Here is a 16,931-nt window from a genome sequence, read left to right on the forward strand (position 1 = left end):
TAATTTGCACCAATTTTTGAAACATTATAAAATTTCAGAAATACATTTTTGTTCTTTGGGGCCAACAGTGTAAAATATGTCTTCTAATTACATGATTAATATGAATATGAGCCAGCTACACAGCTCTATAAATGGTTTTTATTTTATAAATTACTCATGATGAGCCCATTTCGACATTTTGCTGATCCACTGTCAACCATGCTGTCAAGGGAGAAATAGCATACATAAAAACTGACTGAAGTCAGATATATGTCTCCAACATACAGCTAAGGAGAAACTAATAATTCTAAAAACAGACAAAAAATGGCAGCTACAATATTACAAGTAAGATCAGCTGATCATGGCACTATGCTGAAATGGGCTCATTGTGAGTGATTTATAAGATAAAAACCATTTAAAGACCAATGTTGCTGGCTGATATTCATATTAATCAAAAATATATATTTGATTTTTTTCTGTGTTACTGTTGTTGTTGTTGTCTTCAGTCCTGAGACTGGTTTGATGCAGCTCTCCATGCTCTCTATCCTGTGCAAGCTTCTTCATCTCCCAGTACTTATTGCAACCTACATCCTTCTCAATCTGCTTAGTGTATTCATCTCTTGGTCTCCCTCTATGATTTTTACCCTCCATGTTGCCCCCCAATGCTAAATTTGTGATCCCTTGATGCCTCAGAACATGTCCTACCAACCGGTCCATTCTTCTTGTCAAGTTGTGCCACAAACTCCTCTTCTCCCCAATTCTATTCAATACCTCCTCATTAGTTATGTGATCTACCCATCTAATCTTCAGCATTCTTCTGCAGCACCACATTTCGAAAGCTTCTATTCTCTTCTTGTCCAAACTATTTATCGTCCATGTTTCACTTCCATACATGGCTACACTCCATACAAATACTTTCAGAAACGACTTCCTGACACTTAATTCTATGCTCGATGTTAACAAATTTCCCTTCTTCAGAAACACTTTCCTTGCCATTGGCAGTCTACATTTTATATCCTCTCTACTTCAACCATCATCAGTTATTTTGTTCCCCAAATAGCAAAACTCCTTTACTACTTTAAGTGTCTCATTTCCTAATGTAATTCCCTCAGCATCACCCGACTTAATTCGACTACATTCCATTATCCTCGTTTCGCTTTTGTTGATGTTCATCTTATATCCTCCTTTCAAGACACTATCCATTCCGTTCAACTGCTCTTCCAAGTCCTTTGCAGTCTCTGACAGAATTACAATGTCATCGGCGAACCTCAACGTTTTTATTTCTTCTCCATGGATTTTAATATGTACTCCGAAATTTTTTTGTTTCCTTTACTGCTTGCTCAATATACAGATTGAAAAACATCGGGGACAGGCTACAATCCTGTCTCACTCCCTTCCCAACCGCTGCTTCCTTTTCATGCCCCTCGACTCTTATAACTGCCATCTGGTTTCTGTACAAATTGTAAATAGCCTTTCGCTCCCTGTATTTTACCCCTGCCACCTTTAAAATTTGAAAGAGAGTATTCCAGTCAACATTGTCAAAAGCTTTCTCTAAGTCTACAAATGCTAGAAATGTAGGTTTGCCTGTCTTTAATCTATTTTCTAAGATAAGTCGTAGGGTCAGTATTGCCTCACGTGTTCCAACATTTCTGCGGAATCCAAACTGATCTTTGCCGAGGTTGGCTTCTACCAGTTTTTCCATTTGTCTGTAAAGAATTTGTGTTAGTATTTTGCAGCTGTGACTTATTAAACTGATAGTTCACTAATTTTCACATCTGTCAACACCTGCTTTCTTTGGGATTGGAATTATTATATTCTTCTTGAAGTCTGAGGGTATTTTGCCTGTCTCATACATCTTGCTCAACAGATGGTAGTGTTTTGTCAGGACTGGCTCTCCCAAGGCCGTCAGTAGTTCCAATGGAATGTTGTCTACTCCCGGGGCCTTGTTTCGACTCAGGTCTTTCAGTGCTCTGTCAAACTCTTCACGCAGTATCGTATCTCCCACTTCATCTTCATCTACATCCTCTTCCATTTCCATAATATTGTCCTCAAGTACATCGCCCTTGTATAGACCCTCTGTATACTCCTTCAACCTTCTTTAATTTTCCTGTAGGCAGTATCTATCTTACCCCTAGTGAGATAAGCCTCTACATCCTTACGTTTGTCCTCTAGCCATCTCTGCTTATCCGTTTTGCACTTCCTGTCAATCTCATTTTTGAGACGTCTGTTTTCCTTTTTGCCTGCTTCATTTACTGTGTTTTTATATTTTCTCCTTTCATCAATCAAATTCAATATTTCTTCTGTTACCCAAGGATTTCTGCTAGCCCTCGTCTTTTTACCTACTTGATCCTATGCTGCATTCACTTCCCCCATTGCTGTCAATTGTTCCCTTATGCTCTCCCTGAAACTCTGTACAACCTCTGGTACTTTCAGTTTATCCAGGTCTCATCTCCATAAATTCCCACTTTTTTGCAGTTTCTTCAGTTTTAATCTACAGTTCATAATCAATAGATTGTGGTCAGAGTCCACATCTGCCCCTGGAAATGTCTTACAATTTAAAACCTGGTTCCTAAATCTCTGTCTTACCATTATATAATCTATCTGATACCTTCTAATATCTCCAGGATTCTTCCATGTATGCAACCTTCTTTTATGATTCTTGAACCAAGTGTTAGCTATGATTAAGTTATGCTCTGTGCAAAATTCTACCAGATGGCTTCCTCTTTCATTTCTCTCCCCCAATCCATATTCAACCACTATGTTTCCCTCTCTCTCTTTTCCTACTCTCGAATTCCAGTCACCCATGGCTATTAAATTTTTGTCTCCCTTCACGACCTGAATAATTTCTTTTATCTCATCATACATTTCTTCAATTTCTTCATCATCTGCAGAGCTAGTTGGCATATAAACTTGTACTACTGTAGTAGGCATGGGCTTCGTGTCTATCTTGGCCACAATAATGTGTTCACTATGCTGTTGGTAGTAGCTTACCCGCACTCCTATTTTTTTTATTCATTATTAAACCTTCTCCTGCATTACCCCTATTTGATTTTGTATTTATAACCCTGTATTCACCTGACCAGAAGTCTTGCTCCTCCTGCAACCAAACTTCACTAATTCCCACTATATCTAACTTTAACCTATCCATTTCCCTTTTTAAATTTTCTAACCTACCTGCCCGATTAAGTGATCTGACATTCCACGCTCCGATCCGTAGAACGCCAGTTTTCTTTCTCCTGATAACGACGTCCTCTTGAGTAGTCCCCACCTGGAGATCTGAATGGGGGACTATTTTACCTCCGGAATATTTTACCCAAGAGGACGCCATCATCATTTAACCATACAGTAAAGCTGCATGCACTCGGGAAAAATTATGGCCATAGTTTCCCCTTGCTTTCAGCCGTTCGCAATACCAGCACAGTAAGGCCGTTTTGGTTAGTGTTGCAAGGCCAGCTCAGTCAATCATCCAGACTGTTGCCCCTGCAACTACTGAAAAGGCTGCTGCCACTCTTCAGTAGACATACGCTTGTCTGACCTCTCAACAGATACCCCTCCATTGTGGTTGCACCTACAGTACGGCCATCTGTATCGCTGAGGCACGCAAGCCTCCCCACCAACTGCAAGGTCCATGGTTCATGGGGAAGAGAAAGTAATTAGTTAAATAAAAATAAGTTTTTAATGTGAGGCCTATTTAAATTGAATTAAAAAGTACGTCGTTTCATGCACCTTCAACAAACTTAACAACACGACATAATGACTTTTAATCGGGTCGTCAGTTGATTTTCTCCATATGAGTCCTTCTTTGAAATTTGTGCAGTGCCAAACTATACCACATTATTTCAATCCAATACAAAACAAAATGATCAAAATTCAAAAAAAAGGTTAAATATGGCTACCTCGCTAGTTTACGACAGTCAGTGTTAGCCCTGACGACGATCATGGATGTAGTGGTTGAAAGCTTGGAGCTTTATCCTGAATTGACGCGGCATGTACACCGAGAGTTTTTTATTCAAAAGGTTAAATAGCTCCACTAAAGCTAATTTGTTTATGTGCTTGTCTGTGTTACTAGATGGTCTTTTTTGTAACAATATAAGACAAGGAAAGTTGCTACTCACCATGCAGCAGAGATGTAGAGCTGCGATAGCCCGACGCACACACACACACACACACACACACACACACACACACACGCACACACGCGCACACACACACACTTAAGCAAGCTCAACTTGCACACACATCTGCAGTCTCAGAGAGCTGAAACTACACTGCGAGCAGCAGCACCAGTGCATGATGGGAGTGGCGATTGGGTGGGGGTAAGGTGGAGGCTGGGGCAGGGAGGGGGAGGGATAGTATGGTGGGAGTGACGGACAGTGAAGTGTTGCAGTTTAGACGGAGGGTAGAAGAGAAGGTGTGGAGGGGGGAGGGGGTAAGTAGCAGAAAGGAGAGAAATAAAAATAAAAGAAATTAAAAGACTGGGTGTGGTGGTGAAATAACGGCTGTGGAGTGCTGGAATGGGAACTGGGAGGGGGCTGGATGGGTGAGGAGAGTGACTAACGAAAGTTTGGGCCAGGAGGGTTACGGGAACATAGGATCTATTGCAGGGAAAGTTCCCACCTGCACAATTCAGAAAAGCTGGTGTTGGTGGGAAGGATCCATATGGCACAGGCTGTGAAGCAGTTATTGAGATGAGGGGTATCATGTTTGGCAGTGTGCTCAGCTACAGGGTGGTCCACTTGTTTTTTGGCCACAGTTTGTCGGTGGCCGTTCATGTGGACAGACAGTTTGTTGGTTGTCATGCCTACATAGAATGCAGCATAGTGGTTACAGCTTAGCTTGTATATCACATGACAGGTCTTACATCTAGGTCTATTACAGGGGTATGAGCCATGAGGTAAGGGATTGGGAGCAGGGGTTGTGTAAGGATGGACGAGTATATTGTGTAGGTTCGGTGGATGGCAGAATACCATGTTAGGAGGGGTGGGAAGGATAGTAGGTACGACTTTTCTCATTTCAAGGCGCAACATGAGGTAATTGAAACCTTTGTGGAGAATGTAATTCAGTTGCTCCAGTCTCGGATGGTACTGATTTACAAGGAGAATGCTCCTTTGTGGCCGGACTGTGGGACTTTGGGAGGTGGTGGGAGACTGGAAAGATAAGGCATGGCAGATTTGTTTTTGTACAAGGATGGGAGCATAATTATGGTCAGTGAAGGCTTCAGTGAGACCCTTGGTATATTTAGAGAGGCGCTACTCGTCACTGCAGATGTGACGACCATGGATGGCTAGGCTGTACGGAAGGGATTTCTTGGTATGAAATGGGTGGCAGCTGTCGAAGTGGAGATATAGCTGTTGGTTAGTAGGTTTGACGTGGACAGTGGTACTGATGTAGCCATCTCTGAGGTGGAGGTCAGCATCTAGGAAGGTGGCTTGTTGGGTTGAGTAGGACCAGGTGAAGCAAATGGGGGAGAAGTTGTTGAGGTTCTGGAGGAATGTGAATAAGGTGTCCTCACCTTCAATCCAGATAGTAAAGATATCAATCAATCTGAACCAGGTGACGGGTTTAGGAGTCAGGGTTTTTGGGAAGGAGTCCTCTAGATGGCTCATGAATAGGTTAGCATAGAATGGTGCCATGCGGGTGCCCATAGCCGTACCGCAGATTTGTTTTTGTATTGTATTGTATTGTATTGTATTTTATTGGTTTGTTGGTAACACCTTCAAAGAAGAAGTAATTGTGGGTGAGGATGTAGTTGGTCATGGAGACTGAACCAGGTGGGGGTTCCTAAAAACCCAGAATTGCCCTATGATACGTGATAATTACAGTCGTGACTCTTTCATTGTCATCATTTGTTTGCGAGTTATTTTGTGGTTCTTTTCATCATTAACAGACTTCTTGTGCTGGCCCACACCATAATCACCTTCCGCCCGCTTATGTAACGGCACCAGCTTTTCTGCCCATGCTATTTACTGGATCAGCCCCCCGTGGCAGCATCATGACCGCCTTCTGCCTGCTGTTGCAATGCCACCAGCTGTTACACCCATGCTGCATTCGTTGTCAGGCCTGCACCTGGGACACATCATGTTATCGGTCGCACCTGCTCACTCCACATCATGCGCTACTTGTGGCTGCCCCCACCTAAGACCTTGGGGGATGCACTGTCCACCGCTACTGCACACCCGATGTCAGGGGGCTTCCTGCCCCGCACACCAGATCTTTGCCTACCAGTGCTGCATCAACATTTGTTACCCAGAAGCTTTCCTAAGCTGCCTGCTTTGCAAAAGCATAATCCTAAGACTTGGTTCACATTGGTGGATCACCTACTGGATATCCCATGGGATTTCAGATGACCACGCACCTTTCATCTGTCTGGTGAGCCACCTCCATGCTCATACAGACCTCATCATTGATCTCCTCGCCCATGTATTTAATGGCGAAACTATTTGTCATCGAATGCCTTTCTCACCCTCCAGCAGAGGCTATCCACCGCATTATTCACAATGAGCACCTTGATGACCGCACACCTTCACAGCTTTGGCAGCACCTTCGTACATTAATTGATGATCAAGCGCTGCTGGACATTGTGCCTTGGACTTTGTGGATGGTTAAACTGCCATCAGACCTATAACTTCACCTGCTATCTCACGTCACTGACCATCTTGAGGTTTGCCTATGCGCGGCTGACCGAGCCTACACTATCATTCATCACCGACACCGCCTGTCATGGACGACATCCTCATCGCCACTAGTTGGCATGCCTGCACCTTTGGTTCTTCACTCTGCTGGTAGAGGCCAGCGCGCTCACCTCAGCAGCCTGTCAGGAGCTGCCATCTAGCAGCCTACAGGGGATACTGGCTGCAGCCTCTCAACAGCAGCTGACCCCGCCCGAGTAACAGCCCGAGTTGTCTCAAGCAACGATGCAGTCAGCTGCGTCCCCCTCACACCCTACACTGCCTCGCATCCAAGCTTACCTGCTATGCTGGTACCATGCTACTTACGGGGATACCACTCACCAACTGCCGCGTTGGCATTTAGGCGTCGCGTCTTGCCACAATCCTTCACAGTGCCTACCATCCGATGCTGCACCACTTGCTCCAGTGGCACAATGCCTCTATGTCACGGACTTGTTATCAGGCACTCAGTTTCTCGTCAACACCAGTGCCGATGTCAGCATTATGTCAGCATTACCCCGGCAAAGCACACAGGCAGCATGCTTTCTCCTGCTTACCTCACTTTGATTGCTACAAATCACTCTCCTATCATGGTCCTTGACTCCATCAAGATGTCACTTCGCATATCACCAGTCGCCACTTTCCCTTAGACTTTCCACGTCACTAATGTGGATGAACCTGTGATCGCGGTGGACTTCCTACAACATTACGAACTTTTCCCAGACCTGCAGGTCACCACCCTCTGCTACACATCTGGTTCTACTGTTCCATGCTCGAACAAGTTCAGCACAACTTTGCTCTCTGACTCCTTGGCTATGCTTTCCACATGCGCACCTCTGCTTGAGCTTATTACTGTGCGGCTCTCTGATTTATCGGACATGTGTGCACAAATCAACGAGCTCCGCAACATAATGAGGCATTAAGCACCCGCATTGCCAGTGCCTCTGCTGAATTATCACATGCATGGAGTACAATTTGCGACCCATCTGCTGCTATTTGTTATTATCCATACAGCTCTTTTCTGCACCTTAAAGACAGACTGAATATTCCCATGATTCCATAACTGAGGATTGAGTGCACGTATCCAAAATATGTCATTTTGAGGCATGAAATATTGCACAGTGTTGCAAGTATTCGTAGAGCATAACATGCTGTGGATAGTCTCTTTGTTAAAGCTTTTTTATGTTCTGTCCATTTCAGTTGACAATCTACTTTCAAGCCCAAAAATTTGGTTTCCATTACACATTTTCTTATCATCATTAATTGTTAATTCACCATCATTGTGTCTTTTATTCAACCGGAAGTACATACAATTAGTTTTCTTTGCGTTTAAAGTTACTTTATTTTTCCATGACCACTTGTGAACATTTCTGAGGGCTGCATTAGCCTTTTCTGTCAACTGTGTTGGAGTTTTGGCTGTGATCACTATTTTGCTGTAATCAGCAAATAGTATTTCCTCCACACATCTGATACTCTGTAGTAAATCATTAATGTAAATAAGAAAAAGGACTGGACCTAATACACTACCTTGCTGAATGCCTATATTAATATTTTTTGGATCTGGTAAGTGTTTTACTATAAATCCTTCTGAAGTATGTGAAATCTCAACACGATGCATCTGGTTTTCTAGGCAGAACTTCACCACTTCTTAATCACACGTCTTATTCCTAGTAACTCTAATTTATGTGGTCCACTGTATAAAATGCCTTTGATAAGTCCAAGAAAATTCCATTCACTTGGTCACCTTTGTCCAGCACCTCAAGAATTACCTTTGTAAACTGTGCAATAGCCAATTCTGTATCTCTTTTGGGCTGAAACCATGTTGTTCTTTGCAAAGAAAGTTAAACTTATTTAGATACTGCATTAACCTATTTTTCATTACTTTTCCAATAATTTTGGAAATGGTGGACAGTAGAGAGATTGGTCTGTAGTTTTCTACATTTTCCGCATCACCTTTTTTAAGTATGGTCTCACTTTTGCTTGTTTTAGGTGCTCATGAAAACAGTCAGATTTGGATGATTCAGTGATTATTTTTGTTAATGGAGGTTTTGTGGAATTAACACGTTCTTTAAGGACAGAAGCTGGTATTTCATCTAGACCAGTTGATTATTTTATTTTTTAATTGATGTAAAACTTGTGCGATCTCTTTCTCAGTTGCTGGATAGAGTGCCATTGAGCTTGGTGGATGGTTCTGGATGGGTAAGACATAAGTGTCTAGAAAGTTCTCTTGTAATTTCTTAGCAATGCTGTTGAGGTACACATTTACAAAGTTAGCCATTTTTTTGAGTGATTCATTTGCTATTTGTGTTCTTAATTTGTGAATTAAAATGATTTTGCTCTGTGTTTGCTGTTTCCCATTTGATAATATTCCAGGCTACTTTGCTTTTGTTTCCTGCCTGCTGTAGTATTTTATGGTTTGTGAGTTTTTTAGCAGCTAGTAGTACCTTTCTGCAGATTCACTAGTAGTTTTTATAAAATTGCAAAAGGCTGGGTCAATCTGTCTATTTTTGATTGAAGCAAGATACTGAAGAGTTTCAGAGGATTTTTTTGATACATCTGGTTATCCATATATTTTTTTCTGAAGTTGCAATGGTATGCAAAGTTTTGGGGAATGCTTCCTCAAATTTTAGTTTAAAAATGGGCATGAAACTATTAAACATTTTGCTCACATTTGTTTTCGCATAGACTTCCTTCCACCCTTCATATTGTATCGGGGATGAAAATTCATGCAGCCTTGACTTTGAGAAGAGCCTTTTGTATACTTTTCATTTAGGGGGCTTTTCTACACAAAATTCACTTTTAATTTCTGACACAAATGATCTGCTAAGCCTAGATCTTGAAGATGTATATAGCATTTTTTCCTGTCTATATCTGTTGTTACATGGTCTATCAATGAAGAAGATTGTTTGGTTACTCTAGAGCGACAGTTTACAAGCGAAGTCATGCCATAACTGTACAAAACATTTAAATGGGCATGGCTGATATCATCTGACTTCATTGTATTGATATTGAGGTCCCCACAGACAATCATGCTTGTTTTTGAGCAAGATACCTTATCTAGTGTTTGATTTAGTTTTGAGAAAAAAATATCCGCCTCACCACTCGGTGATCGGTACACACAAATTACCATTTGTGTTTTTGACTTGTTGTGTTCTGTTACTTGAATAGTTGAGAGTTCAAAATGTTTATCAACACTTAATGCTGTAAGGTCATTTCTGTCTTTAAATGAAATACCTCTCTTCACATAAATACATGAACCCCCAGCTTTCATGGAGAGACTACTGTAAAAACAAGGAAGTTCTTATGAGGCTAAAACTAAATATGAGATTTCATTACCTTTGTACCAGTGTTCCGTAATACACACAACTGAACTCTCTAGTGTTTGTAAATTTACTTCTGTTGAACTTCGTTTTTTGTGGATTGTATATTCTGGGGAAGTACTGCTAAACATTTAGTTGTACTTATTGTGGTGGCCTCCTCCTCTTCATGCTTGATAGTAAAAAGTCTTTCAGATGGTGTGGAGGCACTGTTTTCCACCTGCTTGCTACACTGTGCATTTCATTTGTTGTTTCCTTTTCTTCTGGTGGAGTTGCTCCTGAGTCATTTATTGCTGCTGTTGTTGCTGGTTGTGTAGATGTACATGTTGTGACCATTTACTTTCCCTCTGTAGACACTGGTTCTAGGTCTTTTATTGCTGCTGTTGCCGGTATTGTCACAAAAGCTTTCCTGTTGATACTTACTTCTATATATGATCATTCTCTATGTTGTAGCACTGCTACAGCTGGATTCATTAGGCAGGCAGGGTTTTCCACGACATTGACCGCTTTGCTTGTGCAAGATACTTTGCAAATCTCTCCTGCTTTTGGCACTGCAATTGTGTCATATTTCCCACTTCTAGAAAAAACATTTGTCATGCACATTTTGATCCTCTGGGAGATTAATTATTTGCCCCACTTATTTAGGTGCATTCCATGTCTTGTAAAGTGCTTTCTTTTCATGTCATTTAGGGTGAGAAAAACAGCATTTAAAGTGGATTGACATATCTTTTTGTAAGCCTTGTTTGCTTTGTGGATCTCTTTGTTTACATCTGACGATTCAGTACGATCATGTCTATACAGTATGCCTAGCACAATCAGTTTCTGATCCTCAAATGTACCAAGTGTCTGTCTTAATACTCTTGTTGCTACTTTCAGTTCATTTCTATATACATCATTTGTGCTGCCTACTATCACGATACATTGGCTTTGTGACAAACAATAAACTAAATAATTATGGTGCTTCTAGTGTTTTCTATGGGGGGTTCAACAGATAATATTTATCTGACAGGAAACAATGAGAGGAAATTTGTTAGGAAGGCAAAGTACACCAATCTGAACATAAAATGTTAATTACATGGTGCCTCAGGGCTCAGTATTGGGCCCATTGTTATTCTTGTTTTTTTTTTTTTTAATGGTGTACCACAACACTTTTTAACAGCAGATGCCATACTGTTTGTGGACGATAGCAGCTTCTTTATGAAAGGAAAGAATGTATGGGTTTAGTGTTGTAGGATTGCAGGGTCCAATGATGCATGGTATATAACATGTAATAAGCACTAATTTATTACTCGGAAGCACACATATACAGTTATAAACATTCTTGATTCTCAGTTCACATGTGTACTGTTTCACGTGTGGCCACATACTGGTTGCAAAGAGCTTGCCAAAACAAAGATATTACACGTGACTTAGTCAATAGTCACCACATTAGTGCCCCCCCCTCCCCCCCCCCCCCCCCCGAGTGTGGAGCACATAACATAAATATTGGGGCATACATGTAAAGTAATACCCAGGGGGGAGGGAGAGGGTGCTTAAACCGAAACCATACCTTACATTGCATTACATTAGTAATTGAAGTCTTTGAGCCAGAGAGGGGTGCGAATGGTCCTGCCTGACCGGGCAAATCCTTGTACAGCAGTCGAGGGAACCGGGGATGCAACAGTGCATTGTGAGGAACTGGGGTAGTGAACCTGAATGCCTGTTGCGGAACATAGGACTTTTACCGTTGATGGGTCAGTAGCAACAGGCAAGGGGACAGACTGGAGAAGATTAATGTGGGTTAAGTTGTCACTGGGGGGCTGGTTCATTCGTAGAAGACACACATATTACCCAGCTGCATAATGAAAAACACTTTAGAGCTGCAAATAATATCTGTGTTGACATTCACTACCACTTCCATTTACGGGTTGACAGAATCTCCACTTGAGTCGTCATCAGTGACATCACACGTTCCGAGGCTGGCCTCTGATATGTCACTAAATCCTAACAGGGGAGAGGCGGGGGGCTGCCTGTAGGAGGGGTAGTCATCACACACATCACTCTTTGGGGAATGTCACATGCACCTGTAGCACTGTCACACGTATGGGAGTGTGTAACGTCACTTGTGTGGGAATGGGCATCACTTATAAGCGGGCCGTCGGTAGATGCCTACTGCGAGGCAGCGGTAGCAGGGGGTGGAGGCTGACTGGGTGGGGTATTGGGCAGCTCTCCCAGAGACCATGCCGGTTTGAGGTGGCAGACAAGATACTGTTTGAGGTGTGATGTTAAGGAGCACTTCAAACATGTTGGTACACTGCGATATGACTCTGTGTGGGCCCAAGTATGGAGGTCTGAGTGCCGGTCGGACGGTGGCATGGCACACCATGACGTGAGTGCACAACGCCAAGTCCTTATGCAGAAACATGGGAGGGAGTGAGTGCGGTCAAGGAGGAGGCATGCGAATGTTAGTGATTAGCTCCTTAACATGCCCGATGAATGTCGAGTCACAGATTTGATCTGGAGGAGGTGAAGGCTTGACTAACTCTGCTGGGAGTGTGAGGGGTTCTCTGTATAGTACTTCTACCAGAAATGCGCTAAGGTCCTCTTTTTACACAGCCCAAACACCTAACATTACCTGTGGTAAGGTGTTGACCCACTCAACTACTTGGCACATCAGGGAAGCTTTAAGTGTTTTGTGCCAGCATTCGACAAGCCCATTGCTATAGGGGTGATATGTTGTAGTCAAAATCGTTTCACCCCACACAGGTCACAAAGCTGTCAGAAGAGGTCAGACTCGAATTGGCGGCTTTGGTCAGTGGTGATAGAAACAGGGCAGCCGAAGCGCGAGATCCACTTTAACAAAAGGGCTTGGGCCACTGCGTCAGCTGTGATAGTAGTAAGAGGAATTACCTCTAACCAGCAGGTAAACCTGTCAATGGCAGACAGTATGTAACAGAAGGGGCCCGAGGGGGGTAAGGGCCCAACGATATTGATGTGTATGTGCTGGAATCTTCTTTTTGCCATATTGAACGTACCCATGGGGGGCTGTGCGTGATGTCCTACTTTTGTACGCTGACATGCCACACCTGCTCACATCCAACTGCGACATTGTTTTATCACCCCAGGCCAAACAAAACATTCAGATACCAGATGTGTGGTGGCACAAATGCCAGGGTGTGCCAAGTCACGGATACTATTAAAAATGTCCCGGCGGAGATGTGCAGGAATCACTGGATACATGGGTCCTGTTGAAATGTTGCACTAGATGGGTGATAAAAACCCAGGAAGTGTCTGTAACTCTAATTAGAGTTCTGTTTTAACATCGGAGCGCAGTTCAGTATTGTCTGTTTACAATTTAGGGAGTTCACTGAGGTCCAGTTGTGAAGATAAAACCGATACACGATATAGTAAATCGGCGATGACATTGTCTGCCCCTCTGATGTAACGTACGTCACTCATAAACTGACATATGAGGTCCATATGTCAAAAAAAAATTTTTTTTAATGCATACACAAGTTGAATACATTGGAGGGTGTATGGAGTTGATAAGTGACACAGTTTTTTCTTTAATTCACTTCTCAATACATTCAAAAAAATATAGTACCTAGTCCACTAACATTCTTGTTGTTTCACTAAGAAGTACCATTATTCATTGTATTTGTTGCACTGTGGCTACTCCAATGTTTTTCAACACTAAACATACAGCTTTCAACTAAGCTTGCACATCATCTCTTAATATCTGTTTCTGTTATGCCACAAGGTTTTACCACCACCTAAACATAGGAGACAGGTTGTCACTCACTTTCCTGGATGATGGAAATATTGATATCTCCAGGTATGACACTCCAGTAAAGCTGGAGATCAGCAGCACAGAAATAATATTCACAAGACGACATTACCTATGGGGTATCATTCTGTCTTTCTATACTTACTCCACCACACTCCTTTCCTGTGAAGCCAAAGCTAGAAAGAAAAACTGCCAGAAAGCTTCTGAGTGAGTTCCAGTTCATTATGGTCATTTTGTGAAGTGTATATGGAAGGTACTACGTCATCCGTCTCTTTTTGGTACATATACTCTAAGGCATGGCTCAGTGTTGTGGGATGCAAGGGGCATTCTGTTTGTAGATTATCTGCCCACTGGGCAAACAATTACTGGAGAATATTATCCTAACCTCCTGAACAAATTGCAACAAAAAATATGCGAAAAAGGCCAGGATTAGCAAGGAAGAAAGTCATCTTCCATCAAGACAATGCGCACCCACACACATATGCCATCACCATGGTAAAATTAGGCAAACTCAGGTAAGAATTGTTGCCACACCCACCTTATGCACCTGATATGGCTCCGTCAGACTTCCAACTCTTCACAAAATGGAAAATTTTTCTTAGTGGAGAAAGATTCACTTCAAACAAAGAATAGATAGCAGGAGTTGACAACTATTTTTCAGGCCTGGAGGAAACTCATTTTCGAGATGGGATCAAGGCACTGGAACATCGATGGACCAACTGCATTAATCTACAAGGAGACAACATTGAAAAATAAAAAAAGTTTCAGTGATGTAAGTACTTTTTTTCTATTCCGTTCTGAGACCTTTTCAAACCACTCTCTTACTTGTCCAGAAAAGTGTCTCACTCACAGGTGACTGATGTATGGCACATAGAAATATGCAACAAAAAACTATTTGTACAAGCTTTTGCTCTTTCTCTAGTCACGTACAAAAACACACTAACACCAAAATGCATTTTCCTGGTGTGTGTGTTGGTGTCTGCGTGGTTGTATTTGTGTGAATGTGTGTACTTCCACTAGAGAAACAGCAAACGCTCAAAAGCTAGTATAAATACTTTCCACTCCATGTTTCTATGCACCACACAAATTAGCTGCAGATGAGTGATTGCCTTTCCTTTATTTAAGGCATAATATTGATATTTGCAGTTTGTGCTACAGTTTAAGGGAGAAATCATTCTGTCAAAGATTTCCTCTGTTAATAACTGTAAAGGGTGTTAATTACATACCTCTGCCAGCATTCGGTCTGTAACACACAGGACTGAAGTGCTGAAAGTGCAGTGTACCACATCACAGGGTCAAAGTGTTGAAGGTGCAGTGTACCACAGATTTTGTGTTTCTTACAGTTATAAGCTGTGAGCACAATTACAAAAACTGGTAATCTATCTGCCTCTTCAAATACTGGAAGACCTTTCACAAAACCCAATTAAATTTAGATCATACATAAAGGATGTCTGTGGCACAAAGACTGGTGTCCAAAATCCTGTATGTATGACACAAGAAGTGAAACTGATGAGTAAAGTGAAAGCAAAAATGGTTACATGCATTTTTAAAGGTTGCCTTAACTAAGGAAAATGCAGGATCACTGCCTCACTTCAATTCTCAGAACCTAGTCTAGATTAGTGAAACAAATATCAATGTCTGTTGCATTATGAAACAGCTGAAATGACTAAAACTGAACAAAAGTGTGTGGTCCAATGGAATCCTATCAGATCCTACACAAAACTTGCAACTGAATTAGCCTCTAACCATAATATACTGTAGAGCCCTTGAAAACAAAACTGAGGTCAGTAACTGGAAGAAAGCACAGCTCACACTTACCTACAAGGTGGGTAGCAGAAGAGATCCTCAAAACTCTCATCCAGTGTCTCTGGCTTATATCTGTTGTAGAATCTTATAACACAATAAAATTTGCTTGAGCTTCCAGCCATGTCAAGTGATTAAAAATTATGAGCTTTCAGATGAGTGCTCTTTAGCCTTGGTCAAGTAGTGAGTGTCTTCTAGTTCCTGCTTTCGTCTTTATGTAGTCGTGCTACTGTGACATCTACGGTGCCCAGTCCAGGATTATGTAAAGTAATGTTTTGGTTGTGCACAAGCTATGACCAATTCAAGATTATGATGCCCAGGTCAACTAAGTTGTGCTTAGCAATGTTATCTAGCATCACAGATGTGAAAAGCTGGAAGAGTTCTCTGAGTACAACAACATCCACAACCAAATGAACTCCACAATGAGGATAGAGATAGATGGTGCCATGCCATTCCTTGACACCCTTGTATGCCGAAAACTTAAAGGGTGTCTCATCAATAGTGTTTACTGTGAACTCATTCAGATGATCTTCGTTGATCCATTACAGACCGTGGGATGACGGCTGGCATGAGCTTCTTGATGCAATAATTTACCAACAGCAATATGAGCTGTTGGTAAATTATTGCATCAAGTCATTCAGATGAAGTGGACCAGTTTTAAAGACAGTTTCCCCTTGACCATTTCTGAATCCAATGACATTTACAGAGTAGGTTCAACAATTTCTTGAATAGATGTGTACAAAGTTTCAGCTGAATATCTCCTTCCGTTCCATTTCTGTAGCCTCTTGTAGACAGGTTTCCCAATTTTGCACCACATGCCAAAGTGCCAACTTTGGATAACTCTTTTGAAAGGTTTTGTTTTATTTCTACTTACTGCTTGAAGTTGATTTACGCATAACTACACTTGCATTTTTATTGACATAAAAGTAGATCTCAGTTATTTTACTTCTGGTTACTCATTAATGTCACATTTGAGCATGCATACTGTGTATGACAGGCTATAAATTTGAGCAATGTTTTTCAGCCATAAGCATGCATGGCTCAAAATGTAAACAACATAGCTTCTTAAGCTTAAAGAGTACTCTTTCTAGAAATATTTATTTATTTAGTTTCGTGTTCCGAAGATCCTCACTGTGAGTGTATTGCTAAGCTGTAGAATGTGTCAGATTATTACAGTCATAGCCATTTCTAAATGGTCATAAGGCTTACAAACTAAAACACATATAAACAGATACATGAGGTTCAGGTATTTAAACAACAATATAGATTATGGTAGTAATACTGATTACACAAACAAATTATAAGTCTTACATTATAATGCATATAAAAGGCATTCTGTTGTCAATTGATATGTCAGTGCTGCATAGACTGTCTCTTCAAAAACTGGAAGACCTTTCA

The 16,931-nt window shown here is 41.6% G+C and overlaps 1 protein-coding gene across 1 annotated transcript in view; it reads right to left on the reverse strand.

Moving 5' to 3' along the window:
• LOC124766441 (proton-coupled amino acid transporter-like protein pathetic) overlaps positions 1–10,300 on the reverse strand; it is a 169,738-nt gene extending 159,438 nt beyond the window's left edge. The window contains exon 1 of the mRNA XM_047249144.1: positions 10,185–10,300. Coding sequence (XP_047105100.1) covers positions 10,185–10,300 — 116 coding nt within the window. The remainder of the gene's footprint in view (positions 1–10,184) is intronic.
• Positions 10,301–16,931: the final 6,631 nt, after the last annotated feature.

Source organism: Schistocerca piceifrons, chromosome 1 (genome assembly GCF_021461385.2).
Source record: "Schistocerca piceifrons isolate TAMUIC-IGC-003096 chromosome 1, iqSchPice1.1, whole genome shotgun sequence".
NCBI lineage: Eukaryota > Metazoa > Arthropoda > Insecta > Orthoptera > Acrididae > Schistocerca > Schistocerca piceifrons.